The following is a 23,051-nucleotide window of genomic DNA, read 5'->3' as shown; positions in this document are numbered from 1 at the left end:
CAACTTTAAAACACAAACTCTAGTTACAATTATGTCCAAAAACCGTTACATGTAATGTAGATCCATATTCATATAACATTTTCGGACATAGTTGTGTAAAGTTTTGGGTTCTATAGGTGTGTTCGAAGCATTGCTCAACACCAAGCCCACAAAAATCATCTGAATCATGAATATCATCAATGTAAAAATCCATACCAAAATTCCCCAATATTGGGGTACAAAAAATGTACATATGTCATGTGGAGTCCACTTGTGGGTCACACACGAATATTTCAAACCGCTCATTAGTTTTAAAATAATTTTTGAGGAAATTTGCAAAAAATCAGCTCAATTGGATGCATTTAAGTGGTTGATCCAATAATCGAATTATTCATTTAGAATTTAGGATCCTAAATTTTGAATGACTCGAACAATAATTTTAAAATTAATAAACGATTCGGATTATATGTTTTGGACCCAAAAAGTTGGCCTCGCAAGGCGTATGTACAATATTTGCGGTTGTAAAGGCAAAATGTTTATGATTGTCAATGGCATATGGTCAAAACACATTCGTCCGTTTAATTGCAATTATTTGATTATTGAGTAGAAATTTCTTGTGAAAGAAGTATCAAGCAATTAGATCGAGTCGTCTGTCGGTCTCCCAACAATCACACGGCATCAAACAATTTGTCCAATTTGAAGAGGGCGAATTTATTCTAAGTGTTGAATGGAACATCTAGTTGCACCTGCAAGCAAAAGGCTGGTTTACTCAAGCATCATGGCTGTCTTTACATTTTGGTGAAATGGTTGTTTGCTCAAGTAAAATCAATGTTGCTCACAGTTTTGCTCGAAGAAAACGGGCGCTCTTTCCATAGTTTGATTGTGCTTATATATACTGACCAATTAGGTTTTAAGAAGGCACACCTACTGAAACAACAATACAGAGAGCTCTTATTTCCCATCCAAAAAGGACGTTTGGTGGCTAGGGTTTGTGCATCTCGAAGATTAGTGAAAGTTTATCAATTCCTATGCTCTAAAGAATCATCTTCGAGGGGTTTACTAAAACAACACATTCAATCTCTACACAAAGCCCTTTCGAGTAGTTCGAAAGGCATCTTTGGAAGGCTGGTTGATTGGAGACAGCAGCGGTCAAGCATTCAGAGAGGCTTGGATTGGGCAAGAGAGTCTAGGTTTAAGTTTGTAGAGTTCAAACTTATCATAAGAGTTCTTGTAACCTCGTGTTCCCCCTCATCCGTTAAATAAGTTACCAATCTCTTAAAAGTAAATGAAAGGAAACAAGCTTATTAAAAGATTTGCAAAATTGCCCTTCAAATTACAGTTCCCAATCATGACGCAAGAAAACAAGATTTTCCCATGCTTCCACTATGACCCAATTACTTGGGAAGCGGAGATGGTTTTAATCACTTGGTCTTAACTAGTAAATGCCACCCTCGTATCAGGAGGGTCCATATTATTCTGCATTCACGTTCGGAAAATCTGAAGTATTTATCCATGTTATATATGGCTCTGGGAAACCGCCAGCAATACACTACAAAATACGTGAGATTCAATATAAAAGAAGAGAAATGACATACTCTATTGATCTTCCGGCAGCAGAAAATAAATCTGCCCAATGTCGGCCATCAATTTTTCTTGCAACACTAACCACCATATCAAAATACTCCAGAAAGCTTTTAATTAAGCCACTGGTTTTCTCCAAAAGAGAGAATTTTGCAGCACGCATGGGGAGTGAGATTTGGTTTTTATTTGCACTCTGCCTATAAGACAGTAGTCAGAAATCAGAATCAATCAAACATTGACACATGATTATGTAGATTATAGTCACAACATCAAAGGAAAGAGATGCATTATTAGAAAATTGTGGTAGAGCTCCAATGCCAAGCACTCCCTCCTACCCACCCAGTATCTCAAGCGCTATAACCCCATCCCAATCACAGCAAAATGGATCATGTTTTCCAAGTACCAGATGATTTAAAATACAAGAAGGATGAAACATTTGTGTCGAAGGTAAGTGAAGGTGACTCGAATGACACAAGGTAAGTGAAGGTGACTCGAACTTTTGGGGGAAACCGTTTCAGTAATTGGGGTTTTCCCTAGGGGGAAAACTGCAAGAGTGGATAATAGTGAAGTAACTCCTTCTACACCATACCAGCTGTGTGGAGGCTTCGGTCATGGCCTCGGTAATATAACCGGACCATCATTAACCGGGGCCTCATATCAGCACGGGCCTGTGTATATCCTTCTGTTTGGTTGGTATCGAGTCTCCTGTTTACGCTTCGGTTAAATACCGAAGTGTGCATTCCGTTAAAGCCTCTTGGAAGAATGTTGCATAGCAAGAGGGGACCAAGAGCGACGCGTGGCGGAAAGGATCATGAGGGCCAGGTCTGGCCATGTGCTTCGTAACCGTCTTATCCGGTGCGTCATCTATGATGTCACCCGAGGCGGTTACCTGAGCGTGACCTCTACGCGCTAGCTTGGAGGCCAAGTAAACCTAGGTCTATAAATACAAAGGGATATTCATCTTTGAGAGGTATGCCATCTTTCCCTAACCCTAGACCTAAAACATCTCTCCCTACATCTAACTTGATCGTCGGAGGGTCACTAGGCTATTCCAGCCTTAGTGACTTATTGCAAGTTCAGAGGCGGAGGAACGGAGTAGCTGAAGAGGAACATTAACTCAGGCCAAGGTCCCTCCTAAATCGAACCCCTACAATTGGCGACTCTGCTGGGGACCTAGCCACCCTTTCAACTTTCACCTCACCCTTTCTGCTCCGTTCACCGTCCAGAATCAAACATGGTTGAGATCGACGAAGCCCATCACGGTGGGGCCGCCCACGGGCTTGGTTCCCTCGTGGACCACAGCCTGGCCTCCGGCGGGGCAACCGCCCTTGGAAAGACCCACGTATCCATCGGAGTTGGCGCCGGAGCGTCAGCTCCAGACGCAGGCCCATCCTCCGAGCTCCACTCCTACATCCGCCACCTCGAGCGGAAAATCGACGACCTTACGACGGTCATGGACCGCGACAGACACGTCCGAGACGAGTTGGCGGAGATCAAGCACCTCCTCCAAATCTCCCCATCTCATTCCTCCGGGAGTCGCGGCGGAAGGAAAAACCGTCACACCCCCCCGCGCAGTCACGAAGCCGGTCACCTGCTAGGGCACAGACCTCGCCCCTCAGTCAAGGATCGTCTCGAGTCACCAAGAGCGGCGGACACACGAGCCCCAAAAGACACATCGCACAGAGACCGTTCCCGCTCCCCTGTGCAACTTCGAAGGAGGCCATCGGCCTTTGACAGGCTCGGTGGTGGGAGCGTCTCTGCCTCCTCTACCCACTCGGTCCTAGTGGGCAGGACGGGCCGGGAATCTACCCCTAGCCTCACAAGGGCAGCCAGGGGGGATGACGGCCTTGTCGAGATCCAGACTCGAGGATACCGCGAGCGCCTGAAGGGCCCCCGACCTAGAAGTCCCATCGTCTCGCACCCCGGCGGCGCACACAGCAGGAGCCCGATCACCGAGCGCCTCGAGCCCTCTGCTCGGGACAGCTACCGCCATCACCGCCAAGAGCGTTTTTCTAGAAGATCGGTTAGTATTGTTCCAAAGAGCAAGGAACATGAACGATTGGACAAACTTGTCCCCAAGAAGCGTACAGCGACCGAGTGTCCAGACGGCCCCGACCGTTCTATCCGACCTCATCGTGACGCGCGGCTTACACAACTCACGACCTCTCCCTTTACGAGAGAGATCGACTCGGTTACCCCCCCCCCCCCCCCAAAAGGATTCACCCAACCCAAGTTTGCCAAATACGATGGCAAAACCGAGGCGTACACTCACCTGGTTCAGTATAAAACTGTCATGTCTCTGTTTCTTCGGAATGAACCCTCGAACGACGCCTTCTTGTGCAAAGTGTTTCCTGCAAGCCTCGGCAACCTGGGCCTCACCTGGTTCAATCAACTCCCGGCTCGGTCAATCTCCTCGTTTGATTCCCTATGTGATGCCTTCATGGCCCGGTTCGTAACAAGCAACAAGCACGAGAAGGAGATCGACTCCCTCTTAGCCCTCCGCAAGAGGAACGACGAAATGCTTCGGCAGTACGCCGGCCGTTACTGGGAACTATTCAATGAGATAAAGGGTTGCGACGGCGTCATATCTGCCCGAGGATTCAAGCTCGGTCTCACCTCCAAGGACTAGCAAGTTTACGACGACCTCGCTCGCCATAAGCCAAACTCTATGAAGGACCTTATGACTCGGATCGAGGGTTGGTGTCAGCTCATCGAATCAAAGGCAGAGAGAGGCATCGGGAAGCCTACGAGTTCAAAGACGTTAAACACCTCGGTATCCACACCGGCTCTCGCACCTGTCCCAGTACCGAAGAAGCAGGTCAACACCATCAAGCAGTCGCCTAGGAGGGGATCGAAGCCAAACGACTTCAACGCTAAAAAAATCGTCTTCACCATTCCCATCTACCGGATCATTGATCAAGTGAAGGACCAGCGCTTTTTCTCCTTCCCAAATCAAAAGCTAGGAACCGAGAATGGGAAAATCAAGAATCCCATCGTCCGATGCAGCTACCACAGCGAACAAGGTCACTTCACCACCGCATGCAAGCCCTTCAAGGCCTACTTGGAACAGCTTGTTGCGGGTGGCCACCTCGGTAACTTCATCGATCACGAGAAGACGACGGCTCGGTCATAACGGACCGAAACAAATACCGAGGAAGAGGTCCAGACAATCCATGTCATACACGGTCCCTTGAACCCTGAGGCCGCTCGCGTCATCCGGGCCGAGTTGAATGAAGCCTCCTCCTCCAAGCAGGTCATGTTAGTCGGTCCCGAACCAAAGCGCCCCAGAACCGATGACGGTTCCAAATGGACAATAACGTTTACCGAGAAGGATCTCGATCGCGTCCAACTTCCCCACAACGACGCCCTTGTGGTCACGCTACGCATCGGAGCTTTCAACGTCTGTCACGTCCTCGTAGACCAGGGCAGCTCGGCCGAAGTCGTGTACTACTCTCTGTTCAAGGATCTGAAGATTCCAGACACCGACCTCCGTCCATCCGAAGTTCCTCTTATCGGCTTCAATGGAGCTCCTGTCTGGCCCATCGGTATGATCACTCTTCCAGTCTGCGCCGGATCGGTAACACTTCAAATGGACTTTGTGGTAGTTGACGTCCCTGGCCCTTACAACGCCATTGTCGGGCGAACCTGGCTGCATAAGCTTAAAGCGATTGCCTCCACCTATCACCAAGTGGTACATTTCATAGGCACTCACGGGCACCAGGAAGACTTGTACGGAGACCAGACCGTGGCCAAGCAGTGCTACGTCAACGCCGTCCGAAGCACCAAACAGACCTCCCGGGTGAATCTCATTGAAGCACCCGAGGCCCCAGTTTTGGAAGACGTCGGTAGATCACCCGACGACAAAATCGTTGAAGACGTGGCCACCATCCCAATAACCGAAGACGGCTCCCGTTTCTTCCTTGTCAGTTCCTCACTAAGTGACACTGATCGGAATGAGACGGTAGCTTTTCTCAACTGAAACATTGAAGTGTTCGCCTGGACCCCATATGAGATGCCCGGGCTCGACCCCTCTTTCATCTGCCACGAGCTCAACATCGACAAAACCAAACGACCGGTCGTACAGAAGGCGCGACGGTCCTCTCCTGTCCACTCCGAGGCCGTCATTGAAGAAGTCAACCGACTCCTGAACGCAGGGGCAATCAGAGAGGTCCAGTATCCCAAATGGTTGGCCAACACCGTCGTAGTCAAGAAAAAGAATGGCAAATGGCGTGTCTGCGTCGACTACTCAAACCTCAACGACGCCTGCCCAAAGGACTTCTTTCCTCTTCCCCGTATCGACCAGCTCGTCGACGCCACCTCCGGACACGAGCGACTAAGCTTCTTGGACGCATACCGAGGCTATCATCAGATTGCCATGAGCGAAGGCGACATTCAGAACACCGCCTTCATTACCCCCCACGGGATCTTCGGTTACCTTGTCCCCTTCGGTTTAAAAAATGCCGGGGCAACTTTCCAGCGAATGATAACCAAGATGTTCGAGCGATTACTAGGCGACACTATGCTGGCGTACATTGACGACATGGTGGTCAAAAGCTTGCGCGCCGGTGACCATCTAACTCATCTCGCCGAAGTCTTTGAGATACTCAAGAACCACAAGCTCCGCCTCAATGCCGAGAAATGTGTCTTCGGTGTTAGCTCAGGCAAATTTCTTGGCCACCTCGTCTCCCGACGTGGTATTGAGGCCGATCCTTCCCAAATTCGCGCTATTGATCAGCTCTCGGCTCTCCACAACAAGCGCGATGTTCAGCGTCTAACCGGCATGGCTGCAGCCCTGAATCGGTTTATAAGTCGTTCTTCGGATAAATGTCAGCCATTCTTCGCACTCCTGAAGGGCAGCCGACGAAGCTTCAATTGGACGAAAGACTGTGACCGAGCTCTCCAACGACTAAAGGAGCATCTTTCCGCGGCTCCACTCCTCGTCACTCCTCAGAACCAGGAGGACTTGTTCCTCTACCTAGCTGTCTCTCCGCATGCTGTAAGCTCGGTGCTCGTTCGACAGGAGGGCCGGGAGCACCAACCAATCTATTACTCCAACAAAACCATGACTCCCGCCGAGACGCGTTACCTCCCCCTGGAGAAGCTCGTGCTCGCCCTCATCTCAGCATCCCGAAAGCTTGCCCCGTACTTCCAGTCACATCGTATCATCATCCTGACCGAGTACCCCTCAAATCTCTACTCCGTAAGGCGGATCTCTCCAACCGAATCTCACAGTGGGCCGTTGAGCTTGCCAATTTTGAAATCCACTTTCAGCCTCGGACAACAATAAAAGCTCAGGTACTGGCCGACTTTATCGCCGAGCTTACACCGCCCAACATATCCGCTTCGGCACCCACCCCGAGCACCGAGGCAATACTCCAGGCCAACCCTAGCACAGCCTGGCAGCTTTTTCACGGTGATGTTTGGAAAATGCACGTCGATGGCGCCTCCAACAACCGAGGCGCAGGTGCAGGAATTGTTCTCCTCTCGCCCTCCGGTGTCCTACACGAAAGCTCGCTATCCATCAACTTCCCTGCCTTTAACAACGAGGCCGAATATGAAGCATTAATCTCAGGACTCAAGATTGCCGAAGCCATTGGCATGGAAGAGCTCGTCGTTTACAGTGACTCCCAATTGGTGGTTAACCAACTCTCTGAAGAATATGAAGCTCGGGATGATCGCATGCGTACCTACCTCAGCGCTGCAGTCCAGCTCATTCAACGCTTTAAAGCAATCAGAGTCGAGCATATCTCAAGGGAACAAAACGCCCACGGTGACGCCCTTGCAGGGCTCTCTTCGGCATTTTCATGTACTAGACACCGTTCCATTTCCTTCAATTCTATTGACAAGCCCAGTTTTGAACTCGAAGATCTACAAAAGGAAGTACTCAACATAGAGCTTGGCCCGAGCTAGATGGATGAAATCGTCCTCTACCTGCGAGATGACACCCTTCCCACTGACAAAAAGGAAGCTCACCGACTCCAAAACAGGGCCGCTCTCTTCTGGCTCAATCCAAACGGGAAGCTCTACCGAAGATCATTTACCGGTCCATACTTATTGGTTGCGCACCCACATCAAGTCCCAGGCATCATCGAGGAGCTTCATGCCGGCGACAGCGGTTGTCACTCAGGTGGACGGTCACTCGCCCACCGAGCCATCACTCAGGGGTATTGGTGGCCGACAATGAAGAAGGATTCTGAAGAGTTCGTCAAGCGTTGCAAGAAGTGTCAGATGTTCGCTCCCATTATCCATTAGCCGGCCTGGGACCTTAGCCCTCTCACCAGCCCCTGGCCCTTCTCCCAATGGGGCATGGATATCGTTGGAAAGCTCCAGTCGCTCCGGGTGGATTCAAGTTCCTCTTAACCGCAACCGATTATTTCTCGAAATGGGTCGAGGCCGAGCCCCTGGTAACCATCGAAGAAACAAACGTCATCCACTTTGTGTGGCGTAACATCATCTCACGCTTCGGTGTGCCGTTCGCCATAATTACAGACAATGGAAGGCAGTTTACAGGGCAGAAGTACCGGGCTCTGCTTGACGAATACGGTATCAAATGGGACACATCCACTCCGGCTTACCCCCAGGGTAACGGACAGGCCGAGGCGGCAAACAAGGCAATTTCATCTGGACTCAAGCGACGACTCGAGTCACGACAGGGAAAGTGGGCCGAAGAGCTACCTAGGGTACTCTGGGGCTACTGTACTACTCCTCGCCGATCTACCGGTCGCACGCCCTTTTCTTTAGCATTTGGAATGGAGGCGGTCATCCCTCTCCAAGTCGGACTCCCAACAATGCAAACAGAAAACTTTGATGAGTCGGTCGACAACAACAACATTGCTTCGGACCTCGACTTAGCCGAAGAAGAACGGGACAACGCAAGGATCAAGCTCGCTTCATACCAACAGGAGGTTGCAAAAGGTTACAACCGAAGCGTCCGCCTCAGGTCATTTAAGCCTGGCGACCTTGTTTGGAAGAAGGTGGTGGAGAAATCCAAAAAGCAAAAACTAATGCCCAATTGGGAGGGCCCCTACCGAGTCCTCAAGCACCTCGGATCAGGAAACTATAAGTTAGAAAAGTTGGATGGTTCCCCCATTGCCAAAACATGGAATGCAAACAACTTGAAGAAGTTCTACGGATAAAGCTCGGTTACCGAAGCCCGCTTCAGTCTTTCTTATGTTGCATTTTCTTTTAACAAGTTTGGATGGCAACTCGCTTATGTATTGGCAGCACTTCAAGTTCAAATGAGAATTCCTTCTTTGGCTCTATTCGTACAATTTGAATCTGACTGTTTAAATTACTTACTCGGTCCGTTCTTGCCCGGACCGTTTTATACCGACTTCAGGGATATTGCTCTCCCATAGGTGATACCCTCAGGCAAAATCCCAACAAATCGTCCAGGCCTCTTCAGTCGTCTGGATTTCTGGTCACTCGCTTTAAGGATACTCGGCCTCCCCCCGAGCCCCTTATACCGACCCACCAGAAGTTCCCCACTGCTCGGACTTGCTGTGTTACGAACCTATGGCACAAGCCATACCCCTTCGTACCCCCGGCCTACGTCCCCTAGCAGTAATACGATCTCGCGTTCACTCGCTAGACTCAATTCCATTAAACAAACGGGCGTACAAACCCAAAATTCATTAAATAATTACTTCTGATTCGATCCCTACCGACCCTCCTTGAAGCAGGGGCTTCGGATCAAATCACTTTTTCATTGATTAAACGTCTCTTTTACGATTGGCAAAACCTCTTCGGTTAATGCTTCGGTCAAACTTCTCTACCGCACTTTCCAAGTATCACCGAAGCAGGGGCATCATAGCCTAAGGAGCAAACCAATCATACAAGCATTTCAAAAGATGACATTCAAAGACAAGAAAGTATTCATTCACAAAGCATTATGGGTTTCCAACAATCCATAAACAAAAAGTTACTGCTTCAATATCAAATATTTACAAACTCTGGAACAGCAAATTCCCAATGTTCGGAGCCGTCCAGTCAAAAGTTACAGAATTCAAAGACAAATGTAAAAGAAGACACTATCCTAAGAGCGAGCAGGGTGGTTGAGCTGGTCCTCGGACGCTGGGGCATTTGGATCGGCTTGGTTCCCGAGGCCTTGGTCCTCGAACGCAGGCTCCACCACCTCCTCCTCTTCTTCTGGAAGGACAAGCTCCTCGGGAGGCACCTCGGGGAGGACTCGGAGATCAGAGTCTTCAGGGAGGTCGAGCCTCTTCACCAAGGCTTCATGGCCATACCGAAGGCCGTCCAAGAAACGGTCCCGATGCAGCTCCGCCTCAATCTCCCGAACCTGCTTTTTGTACTCTACTCCGGCTGCATCCCAACCCTCATCGTAGCCCCTCTTCCTCGCGAAGTCAACCTCTGTGGCCCGGGTGACTCGCAGTGTGTTGGCATCCTCCTCAGCCTTGGCGGCTCTGGTCTCTGCCTCCACCCTCTCCCTGTCGCACCTTCGGAAGTCCGCCAGGTAGAGCTCGCAAGTCTCCCGAGCCAATTTAAGGTCTTCCTCCTTCCGAGCCAGCTCCCGAGCAAGCTTGTCAGTCTTCTCTTCCTGCTTTTTGCATCGATCATTGATAGCCAATGCCCGAGCTCCAGCCTGCAAACAAAAGATACGAGAAATTCAACGAAGTGCAAACATTCAGATTGAAGAAAGAGGGACGAAAACCATTAACTTACATTGAAAAGGGCCTGAGCTATCTCGGCCGTGATGTCCTCGGTCAAGCTGGTGATAGCCCGGGTGTCCCTCAGAAGAATGCTTCCTTGGAGCATACCGAAGGCCACGCCGAGGTTCTTGACACTGTCGGCGTGGTGGATTGGGCGGCCGGCAAACTGGGGGAACTCCGAAGCCCAGGGGAGTTCCCTCGGATTGACCCAAGAGCCTTCCTCCGCTCCTTCGGTTCCCTTCCGGGGCTCTCCTTGCTCCTCCTCGATCAGGATCGTCTCCTGACCTCCCCCCTCTCCGTCTCCCCCCTCCCGCCGAGTCCTCTTCTCCGGGGGCTCCTGCGGTGAGACTGGGGTCGCCCTTGAAGTCTCGGCACCAGGAGTACCGGGGACTGTTCCCCTGCCTCGACCAGCCGGCCTTTGACGCCTCAGGTTCAGCACTTCGCGAGTTCCGGTTCCCACCATTTCCTCGCTCAGCCCGGTTCTCTCTGGAGTCTCACGATCAACCTTCTGGCGAATGACTCCCCAAGGCGCTGATGTGCTGCCTTCGGCTTCGTTCTCCCCGCCTGTTCTCCTCACCCCTCTTCCCACACCTTTTCCGGTTCTCCCTCCTCGGCCTCGCCCTCGGCCTACCCTTAGAACCCCCTGCTGTCTCGGTTTCTTCTTTAAGAAGCTTGTATACGTTGGGACGTACCCAAGCAGCTCCGGAGCGTACCGACTGGTGATGGGAATGCCGTACGCTGCTGTAATTCGGGACCGGTTAGCTCTCTCCCGAAGCTGTTGAACAATCCCCTCGACTGCATGGTAAAATCAAAACAAGGGATCAATATAAGAACGCAGGGGATAACCAAATGCAAAAGTATTTACCGAAGAGAAATTTCTACTGACCAGGAGCCCCGGTCCCAAATTGCACCCTGGTAGTTGTATCAGCATTTTCCCCAGGCCCAAACATGAAGTTGCCGGTTACCGAGAGGTAAATATTTGCCCACTCCTCGGAGTCGGGGAGACGATCGACGAGGAACGTATCGTATCCCGTCCTGCACGAGTGGTAGTATCGGTTGCTCTCCCGGTTGACTCCTAGGAGATATACTCCGAAGAGCTCCTCGACCCCAAAAGTCAGATTGAACTGCCTCCTCAGCTCAATAGCGCTTGTGATGATTCGGTAGGAGTTTACTGTAAGCTGGGAGGAGGTAGGGGAAAGGGTTCGGAGGACTCGTCGGACAAATTGATGGAGGGGGAATCTAATCCCTCCCTCGGTGATTGCCATCAAGGGAAAAATCAATTCCCCTGGTCGGTGAGGAAAGGTCTTCGAGTTGTTGTCAGGGAGCAGCCGGACCTCTACGTCCGGAGGGATGCTGTAAACCCTTCTGAACTCGGCGAGGGCAGCCGGTGTCCCATTAAAGTATTGGTTCAAGTAGGGGCATGGCCTCATCTGCCTCCTTTATCCCCGAACCTCCTCGGGGGCATCGGCGAATGGGCCCGGTCCGTGGCCAAAAGTACTTGGGATTTCCATCTCCCAAGAAGCGAAGGCTGTAACTGGGCGTGACGCTCGAAGGGGGTCCGAAGGCTCAATGACGTCCAACGGAATTCGATAAACAGCCTGGGCATGACACTCCTCAAAGATTTCCTCAAGATCGGCAGAAGTAGAGCTACCGGTACTGTCCAAGGAGACTTCAACAACCATTCGCCTCTACCTAGCAAGAAAAAGATGTGTGCAAAAACCCGTTAGCTATATGCCCAGGGAAAAGCAACATGACCTAGTAAAAATGGGCGAAATGGTCGTCACTCCTCGGTATATTTCAGGGGGAGGGGGGGCCTCTCCCCGAGAAGGGATTCCGAAGCCAATGGTTATCTCTATGGTCTCAGGTTGAAGATCGACCTTGGGAAGAACGACGGCAAGTGGCGTAATAGTCGCAACGCTTAAGAAATGTGGATTGGAGTGAAGAAAACTTGAAAAAAATGATCAAAAAGTGAAAATCAGCGACTGAAGATCGTCATACTTGAGTTTCGTGACGAGATCCGCGTCCAAAACACTCAAAATCTTGATTGACTGCTGAAAACAGACGGCGGTGGCGGTTCAACTTCAGAAGCAGAGAGAGAGTAGCCGTCTTCCCCATGTCTTCCCTATTTATAATAAGAGAGACGGAGAGAAGCGCGGGAAACGAAGCATCGTGTATCGAGCCGTCAGATCTTCGACGCATGTCGCCATCGGACGGCCAGAATTGAGGGGTCTGCACCGAGGACAGGCGCCGGATATTCAGACCTTAGGCGTGATGATGCGTGTCACCGAAGCGACGTTTCGTACCAATCAATTGACATGGCACGTGCCGAGACAGCCTTTTTATTCTGAGACCTCGGCAACTGCTGACACGTGGCTCTTCTCTGGCGCGGGCTGAACGGAATCTACCGAAGCAAATTCACTCTCCGGTTATTCTCTAAAAAGGATCAAGGCCTGATATTTCATACGATGGGATCAAGACCCTGAAGCAGAGGTGCAAAGCTCCAGGGGCTTAAGGGGCTATTGTGGAGGCTTCGGTCATGGCCTCGGTAATATAACCGGACCACCATTAACCGGGGTCTCATATCAGTACGGGCCTGTGTATATCCTTCAGTTTGGTTGGTATCGAGTCTCCTGTTTATGCTTCGGTTAAATACCGAAGTGTGCATTCCGTTAAAGCCTCTTGGAAGAATGTTGCATAGCAAGAGGGGACCAAGAGCGACGCGTGGCGGAAAGGATCATGAGGGCCAGGTCTGGCCATGTGCTTCGTAACCGTCTTATCCGGTGCGTCATCTATGATGTCACCCGAGGCGGTTACCTGAGCGTGACCTCTACGCGCTAGCTTGGAGGCCAAGTAAACCTAGGTCTATAAATACAAAGGGATATTCATCTTTGAGAGGTATGCCATCTTTCCCTAACCCTAGACCTAAAACATCTCTCCCTACATCTAACTTGATCGTCGGAGGGTCACTAGGCTATTCCAGCCTTAGTGACTTATTGCAGGTTCAGAGGCAGAGGAACGGAGTAGCTGAAGAGGAACATTAACTCAGGCCAAGGTCCCTCCTAAATCGAACCCCTACAAGCTGCAAAGCCATTTCCTTGACTGAATCTTGAAATACGTAGTCTAATAAAAACTTGAACCAACAAGGCTCGAAATTGGACTATTGGTCAAGGCTCGGAATTGGACTATTGATCAAGTAGAGTTACCGGGAAATCTCTGCATTGAATACTGTAAAAAGAAGTCACTCCAAGAAATGGGAAAAATGAGGCTTCTTAGCAGGGAAAAATGAGGCTTCTTAGCTGAAGTACTGCCAAACGCAGAACTTCCTCACTATTATCCCTCTGGCAAACATGTAAATCAGGAATAGAAGTGGGAGTTGCTTGCGCCACAACCTTACCTTCAAATATAAGGTTGAGAAAACCCCAAGCGTAAGGCTAGATCGTCAGTAGCATAATAAACCGGTAAGACCGGGATCGTACCACAGGGATTCAAAGATAGCTTAATCGGATTGTAGGTTTAATATGGTGGTTTGTGGCGTTTAAGACGGCCAACTTGGTTTTGCTTTAAATGGTGGAAGACTAAGGCAAAAGACTAGAAAAGAGCTTTATGAACTAAAAGAGGCAAGTCTAGAGATCGTCTAACCCTTGACTAAGGCCGTTACCAGTTCTCAATATAACTCAAGCAAGAGTCACGACCGTGTGCTCACGTTCGGAAAATTTAGCTTTAATGACTACATTTATTGAAAGATGTGATTAAACGGAGGCGAACCAACTTGTTTGTCAAATTAATCGAACACGTAGGAGGCCACGAGCCATCGGTGAGCCGCTTTCCAAGACCGCTTGACTAAGCACCTTACCATGGATTTAACACCCCTTGTTTAGACCAAAAATGCAAGTTAAGTCCTATTCCGAAAACCATGATTTTAAGCCCCAAAGTTTTGAGAACCAAATAACCACCTAAGTTCTCGGGAAAGATTACCCCAAGACTTAACCAAGTAACTACTCACACATATCTAAAACATAGACCAAAGCATAAAAATGGGACATTACTTTTAACCGAAGAAATTGTAAACAAACTTGATATTAACAAGGATCTAGTCTGTACGAACAACTTTAACAAACGGGAATTTAACAAACGAGAAGTACTTACTTGAGTTCTATGAAAATTATACTTGAAAAGCTTAGAAAGACATTAATGGAGAAAAACCTAAAAGGGTAATAAGCTAGATAATAAAAGAGGGAGAGAGGGAGTGCTATTTATACAAAGAGACTCTCTCTCTCCTCCAAAATATCCAAAATACAGCCAAAAGTGAAAACTTGCCACTTATGGAAAGTTAAAAGCTGTCAAAAAGTAATTCGGTAAGCCTCCCGTATCGATACTCTAGAGCCGTATCGATACCAAGTTGTCTTGCTCTGAAACCCAGGATTCCCTGTAGACGACCCGTATCAATACACACAGAACCGTATCGATACGGAGAACAGAGTATCGATACGCTGAAGGCCGGATTTCTCTCTATTTTGAAACCGTATCGATACGGTTCCAGTATCGATACGCTGAAGGCCGGATTTCTCTCTATTTTTAAACTGTATCGATACTCCAAGAACCGTATCGATACGGTTCTGCTTCCTGGCAGATCAAGTTCCTCAAGCCTCGTTTTGCCACCCGACGGCCCGTAGCATGCTCCGGCTTCTACGGTTCTTCATCCTTAAGCCCCGACGGCTGAATTCTTCAAGGCCTTGCCTACTCGCTTGCCCTCAATGGTTGTTCAAAACACCAAACAAGCCCTCTTATTCGCGTAATACCTGAAAAGCTCAACAGAAAACCTTACGCGCAAAATCACTAAAAACGGCAAATAAACTTAGAACAAATGACATAAAACGGGACTAGGTGCACCAAATAACTACAATATTAGGTGCTTATCACACCCCCCAACTTGAACGTTGCTAGTCCTAAGCAACAAAAACTTACTACTAAAACTAACTATGCAATCCTTCCAATAAAATAACTTAGCACATGCGCACACCGGCTCCAACTAGCAAGAGTTCCAAAAACAAATTCATTCAAACCTCACAACTAACAGCTGAAAACTGGGATGGATAACTAAGCATTGAGCACATTCTAAGCCAAGCACAAAAAATTCGTATCCTTATCAAAAAGGAGGATACGGGCAACACGTATGCAATTGCACGCTACAAACCATATCCCAAGGAAAGGACTCGAAACTAGTCAATGGAGAACAACAAAACCATGCCTTATATAAGGAGAGCACCTTTAAACAGAATTTGTAGCTACAAGCCATAAACTAAAGTACCGAAAGAAAACATGCCATAACTAAATATGCACATCATCAACAATTGAATCAAAACGGAATAAATGCGCACTACGGATCAACTAAGGACTTCATTAAGCTTATATTGACCTTGGTTAACAAAGAACGGTTAGCAAAATGGGTGGCGACGATATACTGGCTTGGTTTATCTACCCTTGGCCGCCACCAACACTAAACTACCAAGTCAACGACCACATGCCGGCCATAGCAAAAACTTCTTAAACTACTAATTACGAGTTCAACTAATAAAAGCAAAAACAAGATAGGATAGGTGGGCTGTCAACCACCTAGCACCCCGACCAAGTATAGGGATTTTCACAAAACTAAACCACCAACTACTCCTCATCGCCCGACTCCAGTTCTTCTCCGGCTTCCTCAACGGGTGGTGGCACACAAGGCTCACTGGAAGATCCCTCTTGCCTCCTCAGCACATAATCCATCTTGTGATCAATCCTCTGCTGCCTCCTATCATTCTCCCAAATTTCCCTTTTAAGCTTGCGGTGGCTGTTCATAGTTGCCATGCCCTGACAGAAAAACAACTTTTGCCACACCGACTGTTTAGCACGTTTAGGCGGCATTGAAGTGAGATAATTACCACCCCGAACACCTTCAGCTCCCAAAGCCCCTCGAGACTATGAAACACTCCTGGTTAGGATGCTACTATTAAGAACCCCTGGCTCAAGTTTTCCCCACTCCCCATAATCATCTCTTGGAACACCCTTCTCCAAACAAATTTTGGTAACCATACACGGGTACGGCATCCTTGTATAAGTAGGTACATTGACTTTAAACTTAACCATTTGTCGAAAAATATATTTAGCCCAATCCAACATATTCCCTGGTTCCATGAAAACATAAAGCATCTCACCCTTAATCTTCGCAGGCTTGTTCTCAGTACCCCTTAGGTTCAAATTATGATGCACAAACTGATTAATCAAATGGTACTCGTCCTTAAACTTTCCCTGATTAACCTTATCCCTCGAGGCAAAATTTTCTCTCGGTAAATTAACAGACGCAACAAGGGGTCGCTCATAGTTCAAAGCCCTAGCAATCACATCGGGGTCTACCACAATCCTGACCCGACCAATTTTTGAAGTAATTTTAGCACCCTTTTCCTCAATCTTCCCTAACTCGGGAACTTTCATGTTTTTATAGAAATCAGCCATTAAACCCTTAATATACCCAGGATTTTCAGTAAAATAGTAAGCCAAACCTTGCTCGGTGATCCGTTGGACACAAATGTGGTTCGGCCCAATACTCTCCACGTCGACATGGCGCTCGTTTTTCATCCCCCGCTTTGCAAAGCTCTTCTCCCATTTGGCCTGTGTATCGGCTTTAACCTCTTCCGAAGTCCGGTTCCGCCTTGCCCCGACCTGGGTCACTTGTTCCGGATTCTCCATCATATCTTTTTCCTCCTCAATGTTCCGAAGAATCTCATCTTCCCCCCCAATGTCAGTTTGACGTGAGGAGGATGCTACGTTTGGGTTTGGAACCCTCGGGGGAGCCTTGGCATTCTCAAATTTGGGGAAATTTTTTGAAAACTTCGGATTTTGGAAGGGGAAAAGTTAGGGTTCGGATTTCTGATGAGTGGGGATGAAGTTGATGCTAGGAAAAGGTTTAGGAGGGATTATATAGAAGAAAAATGAAGATTTTGTGGGTTTTGGTGGTGGAAGCAAGAGAAAACGAAGAGAAAGAGAGAGTGATTACGGGTTACCTTGATTTTTGATGAACAAGAGTGAAAACCCTCGAATCCTTGCTTGAACCTTGAAGAGAAAGTGATTTGGGGTTGTTTTGGTGCAAGTTTTGTGAGATTTGAAGGTTTTGGGTTGAAAAATGGGGTTAGGGTTTCGAAGGAAGTGGTGGCTATGGAGGTTTAGAGAGATGGAGAAATGTGGGAAGTGAAAAGGCCGACGCTCGATCTGCTTTAAAAACCAAGATTTAAGAGCCGTATCGATACGCAGATACCGTATCAATACCAAGGCTGTTTCCCCTGAACTTTGTTTGTTACCAGTATCGATACATTGTATATCCGTATCGATACGCTGAAGCCTACAAAACCCACTATTTTTGAACAGTATCGATACTCCGATAACCGTATCGATACGGTGCTGTTTCCCTTGAACTCCTCAATTTCCAGACCTTTTAGCTCATTCCAATGTCCACATGCAACTCACAAACACCCAAACTATTCCTGAAGCCATGAGAAATGAGTAATTCAGCTGTTGAGAAGCAATCTAATCCAACCAAACATCCGGTTTCCTAAGGTTAAACGTAGGAACGACTCGGACTTGTCTTTTTCATAAGGACAATGAGATTTATATGTAGTTTAATCATACAAAGATGCCTTGTATCACTTCCTAAATGCGCCATAGATTCCAAATCGATTCAAATTGGACAACAACATATCTAGGCATGAACATGAGAGTATCTACCTAACTACGAAGGTAAGGAGAACAAATACGGGATATGGGCAAAACTAGATCAAAACATACTCAAACATCGTGGATTCCACCTTGGTCCATTCATGCAAGTTGCTATATACAAAATTTGCATTAACGAACTCTTGCCAAATAACCTCTCATGAGCATGTGCCAAGTTATTTTAATCCACTAATTTTGTAATAACGGAAGGATTGTCCTACTAAAAACTAAAAATTTAACGAAAAATTTATACGAAAAGCATAAAACTAAAACACACACACACACACACACACACACACATATATATATATATATATATATATATATATCCCTCCCCCCAACTTGAAATAGGATATGCCCTCATAGCATGGAGAACAACAGTAAGGAAAGGGAACAAAAGATCGTACCAATGGGGGAATGTCAACCCCCTTATACCGCGACCAAGTTGGAGGCTTTTGTATCACCGGCACCTTTCGTCATTCGAACGGCTTTCAAGGTCGACTCCTTCAGCTCTTCCAAAGGAACCACAGCTAGTCACACAGGATCATGGTCAAAGCTTTGTTGGACTAACAACCACGACACGCAATCGCACCCATGCTGAGGGCTCTTGAATGCCTCAATCACTCCGATAGTAGATCCAATCCACCAAAGCTAGTGTGGTAGCGCGTACACCCTGCAAAAGACTTAAGGTCGAACTACCTACTGAGAGCTAAATGACATTAGAACCGCCCGGCTCGTGTCATCCAAGCGCCAACAAACATATATACAGAGAAAAAATCAAAGAACACCACCCGGTTTTCACGCAATCTCGTGAGTCATACTTTTCTTCCCATGTCTCACCGGAGAGGTAAGGCATGGGTGCCTATACGAGACCGTCAAATTTGTTACATCATGCTCGAAGTAAAATTCACCGCTTGACCTCGCCAAGCAATTAAGCCTAGCATTCCCTATGATCAAAACAAAGTGAGATGAGACAGAGCCTAGTGCCAAAGCACGGGAATATCAAGCCGCACCCAAAGACCTAAATTGCCCCCGATAGGGACATATCTGGTGAGCATGGATCTTTAACGGCAAATTACGACAAAGAAGGACTAATTAAAGCCCGATACAATGATGCATTGGTGAAATCTCTTGGTGAGAAAATCCCAAAAACATAGAAAACATGCAAAACAACAAAAACAAAATAAACCATATTCACAAATGTACAAACATACGGAATTTAATATCAGAGCTCGGAGCGTCTAAGTCACAGTTGGACTCTGCCAAACAATGAAGTCCAGCGTCCCCTAAGATCGTAACCAGGTAGGCACAAGATAGAGCTAAGTGCGGTAGTGGAGCACGGGAATACCAAGGCCTAACCTAAGATCTATACCGCCCCAGTTAGGGCTAATCTGGAAGACGTGAGTGGTGCACTGTGAATTACTCCTATCAGAAAAGCTAATGAAAGCTTTATGTCACTGATATTAAAATTGCCCTTACTAACCGGAGCTGGGCACACGATCCTTTTTTAGTAGCGGCGTGCGGAGCTAGATATATCCAAGTCAATGGAGGGTACCCCCTACCCGGAGGCCGGGTCTGACGAACAATTAAGTTAAGCGGTTACGCTTTCGCTCCCCGTGCAAATTAATGGAACACAAAACTATACCGATGGGCCATCCGTGTAAACTGGATCGGCCAAAATCTCATCGGGCTCTCCAACTTCGAAACTCCCAGGAAAGGCTTAAGCCTTTGACCGTTCACCTTAAAAGAAGCACCGTTACTTACGCTTTCTACTTCTATCGCCCCGTATGGGAAAACAGTTTTGACAACATAAGGACCGGCTCAATGTGAGTGCAATTTACCTAGGTGAAGATGCAAAGTTATACAATAAAACTTGTTGCCCCGGTGCAAAGTTTTTAACCACAATTTTCTTATCATGCTGAGCTTTGATTTTAGATTTATAAGCACTAGAATGATCATAAGCATCATACCTCATCTCCTCAAGTTCCATCAATTGAAGCTTCCGGCGGTCACCGGCTTTAGCCATATTGAAATTGAGCTTCTTGATCGCCCAATATGCCTTATGTTCAAGTTCCACCAGCAAATGGCAAGCTTTTCCATAGACGAGTCGGTAGGGTGACATACCCAAAATAGTCTTATAAGCAGTACGGTAAGCCCACAAGGCATCAGTCAAACGTGTTGACCACTCCTTACGGGTAGGATTAACCGTCTTCTCCAAGATATTCTTGATTTTCCGATTCGCTAACTCCGCCTGGCCATTCGTTTGAGGATGGTATGCCGTTGAAACTTTGTGAATAATTATGTACTTCTTCATTAAAGCGGCAATGGACCGGTTACAAAAATGGGACCCTTGGTCACTAATTATAGCTCGCGGCATCCCAAATCTTAACAAAATGTTGTCCCTCAAGAATTCTACCACAACAGAATGGTCATTTGTGGGCATAGGAATTGCCTCTACCCATTTGGAAACGTAGTCGACCGCCAACAAAATGTAGAGGAACCCCAAGGACGACGAAAACGTCCCCATGAAGTCGATGCCCCAGCAATCGAAGACTTCAATGATCAAAATGGGTGTAAGCGGCATCTCATTACGCTACGTCACACTCCCCAAAAGTTGACACCGTGCACAACCCCGGCAAAAGGCGAAAGTATCCTTGAACAAGTGTGGCCAGTAGAACCCGCTTTGCAAAATCTTGGCGGCGGTCTTCTTGAACTAGAAATGGCCGCCACAAGCCTCCATGTGGCAAAACTTAATCACACTTTGTTGCTCAGAGTCGGGCACACAATGGCGGACAAGTTGGTCGGTGCAATACTTAAACAGATATGGGTTGTCAAAGGAGAACCGTTTCACCTCTGCCAAAAACCAACGCTTCTCTTGAGTATTCCAATGAGTAGGCATCAAGCCGGTAACCAAGTAGTTCACAATATCCGCGTACCATGGAGCTATGGTGATTGAAAATGGTTGCTCATCGGGAAAAAAATCACCGATTGGAATGTGCGATGTGTGATCTTCGAATTCCAAACGAGACAAGTGGTCGGCCACCACATTTTCTACGCCTTTCTTGTCCTTAATTGTAAGGTTAAACTCTTGCAGAAGTAAAATCCACCGAATCAACCTCACCTTGGCATCTTGCTTTGTGAAAAGGTATTTGAGGGCAGAATAATCGGTGTTAACGGTGATTGGAGCTCCTACTAAGTAAGACCGAAACTTGTCTAATGCAAAGACTATGGCAAAAAACTCTTTCTCGGTAGTTGAATAATTCATTTGGGCCTTGTTGAGCATCTTGCTCTCATAATAAATGACATATGGCTCTTTCCCTTTGCATTGGCCCAAAACGGCACCGATGGCGTAATCACTGGCGTCACACATAAGCTCAAATGGCAACTCCCAATCCAGAGACCGCACAATAGGTGGAGAGGTAAGACTTGACTTTAACTTGGCAAAGGCAGCCTCGCAATCCGGTGTCCACTCAAAAGGGACATCTTTGGCTAGCAAATGGCATAAAGGCTGGGCGATGGCGCTGAAATCTTTAATAAATCGCCGTCAGAAACCGGCATGCCCTAAGAAAGAATAGATGTCCGTCAAGTACTTGGGAGTAGGAAGGTTCCCAATCAAGTCAATCTTTGCTCTATCTACTTCAATGCCCTTGGAAGATACAATATGGCCAAGAACGATGCCTTCAATTATAAAGTGACATTTCTCCCAATTGAGCACTAGGTTCTTTTCCTCGCACCGAGCTAGCACTAGCCCCAAATTGGTGAGATACGCCTTAAAAGAGTCACCAAAAACAGAGAAGTCGTCCATGAACACCTCCACAATCTTCTCCACCATGTCACTAAAAAGTCCCATAATACACCGCAAGAAAGTACTGGGGGACGTTGCAAAGCCCGAACAGCATACGATGATAAGTAAAAGTCCCGAATGGGCACTTGAATGTAGTCTTCTCTTGATCTTCCAATGCCACCTCAATTTGGTTGTAACAGGAATACCCGTCTAGGAAACAATACAACTTGTGGCCGGCTACTCTTTCCAAGATTTGATCTATGAAGAGAAGAGGAAAGTGGTCCTTTCTCGTACTTGCATTCAACTTTCGATAATCAATGCAAACCCTCCAACCGGTTTGAACACGCGTTGGAATAAGCTCATCCTTGTCATTTCTCACCACCGTCACCCCAGACTTCTTAGGTACCACTTGAATCGGGCTCACCCACTTAGAATCCGCTATCGGGTAAATGATACCAACATCCAATAACTTGAGCACCTCTACTCGCATGACATCCTTCATGATCGGGTTCAATCGCCGTTGAGGTTGGCGAGATGGCTTGACATCATCCTCCATGTAAATGTGATGAGAGCAAAGGGATGCATCGATGCCTTTGATATCGGCTATGGACCACCTGATAGCCTTTTAATGCTTCCTCAACATAGCTAGCAAGTTAAACTCTTGAAATTTGTTTAGGACGAAGGAGATCACCACCGGGTATGTTTGACTATCACCAAGATAAACATACTTAAGTGTATTCGATAGCGGCTTTAGTTCGAGCGTCGGGGGTTCCACACAAGGCGGAAGGACGCGCTTCTCCATCGGGGGTAGCTCCTCAAATTTTGGAATTCACGGGTTTATAACACACGCCTCCTCCTTATTTAGCAAAGAACACAAGTACGCGACCTCGGGGGCATCAAGAAAATCGGCCTTGGCAGAAGTAAGTGCTAGCTCCAACTCATCCTTGCAAATAAACTCATCAACATGGTCTTGAACAAGTGAATCAATCATACTAACCCCACACGTCCTCATCATCCCCCATTTGGCTCCCGATATGAAACATGTTGACTTGCATCTTCATGTTACCAAAACTCATGTTAAGTCGCCCATCCCGGCAATGAATCACGGCATTGGATGTTGATAAGAACTGCCGCCTGAGAATAATTAGAACTGAGGCCTGAGCCACTAGCACTGGACACGTACCTAAAACCACAAAATCAACCGGATATACAAACTGGTCAACCTGAACAAGAACATCTTCAACCATCCCCTTAGGAACTCAGATACTCCTATCCGCCAATTGTAAAGTCAC

At 47.5% G+C, this 23,051-nt stretch overlaps 1 protein-coding gene across 1 annotated transcript in view; it reads right to left on the bottom strand.

Annotated features, from left to right (window-relative positions):
• Positions 1–1,234: 1,234 nt before the first annotated feature.
• Positions 1,235–23,051, bottom strand: part of LOC131301726 (uncharacterized) — a 37,946-nt gene continuing 16,129 nt past the window's right edge. The window contains exon 3 of the mRNA XM_058328114.1: positions 1,235–1,757. Coding sequence (XP_058184097.1) covers positions 1,547–1,757 — 211 coding nt within the window. The 3' untranslated portion in view covers positions 1,235–1,546. The remainder of the gene's footprint in view (positions 1,758–23,051) is intronic.

This window comes from Rhododendron vialii, chromosome 9a, assembly GCF_030253575.1.
Source record: "Rhododendron vialii isolate Sample 1 chromosome 9a, ASM3025357v1".
Classification (NCBI taxonomy): domain Eukaryota; kingdom Viridiplantae; phylum Streptophyta; class Magnoliopsida; order Ericales; family Ericaceae; genus Rhododendron; species Rhododendron vialii.
Note: the sequence above shows the minus strand (reverse complement) of the source record. Positions and strands in the feature narration are given on the sequence as shown.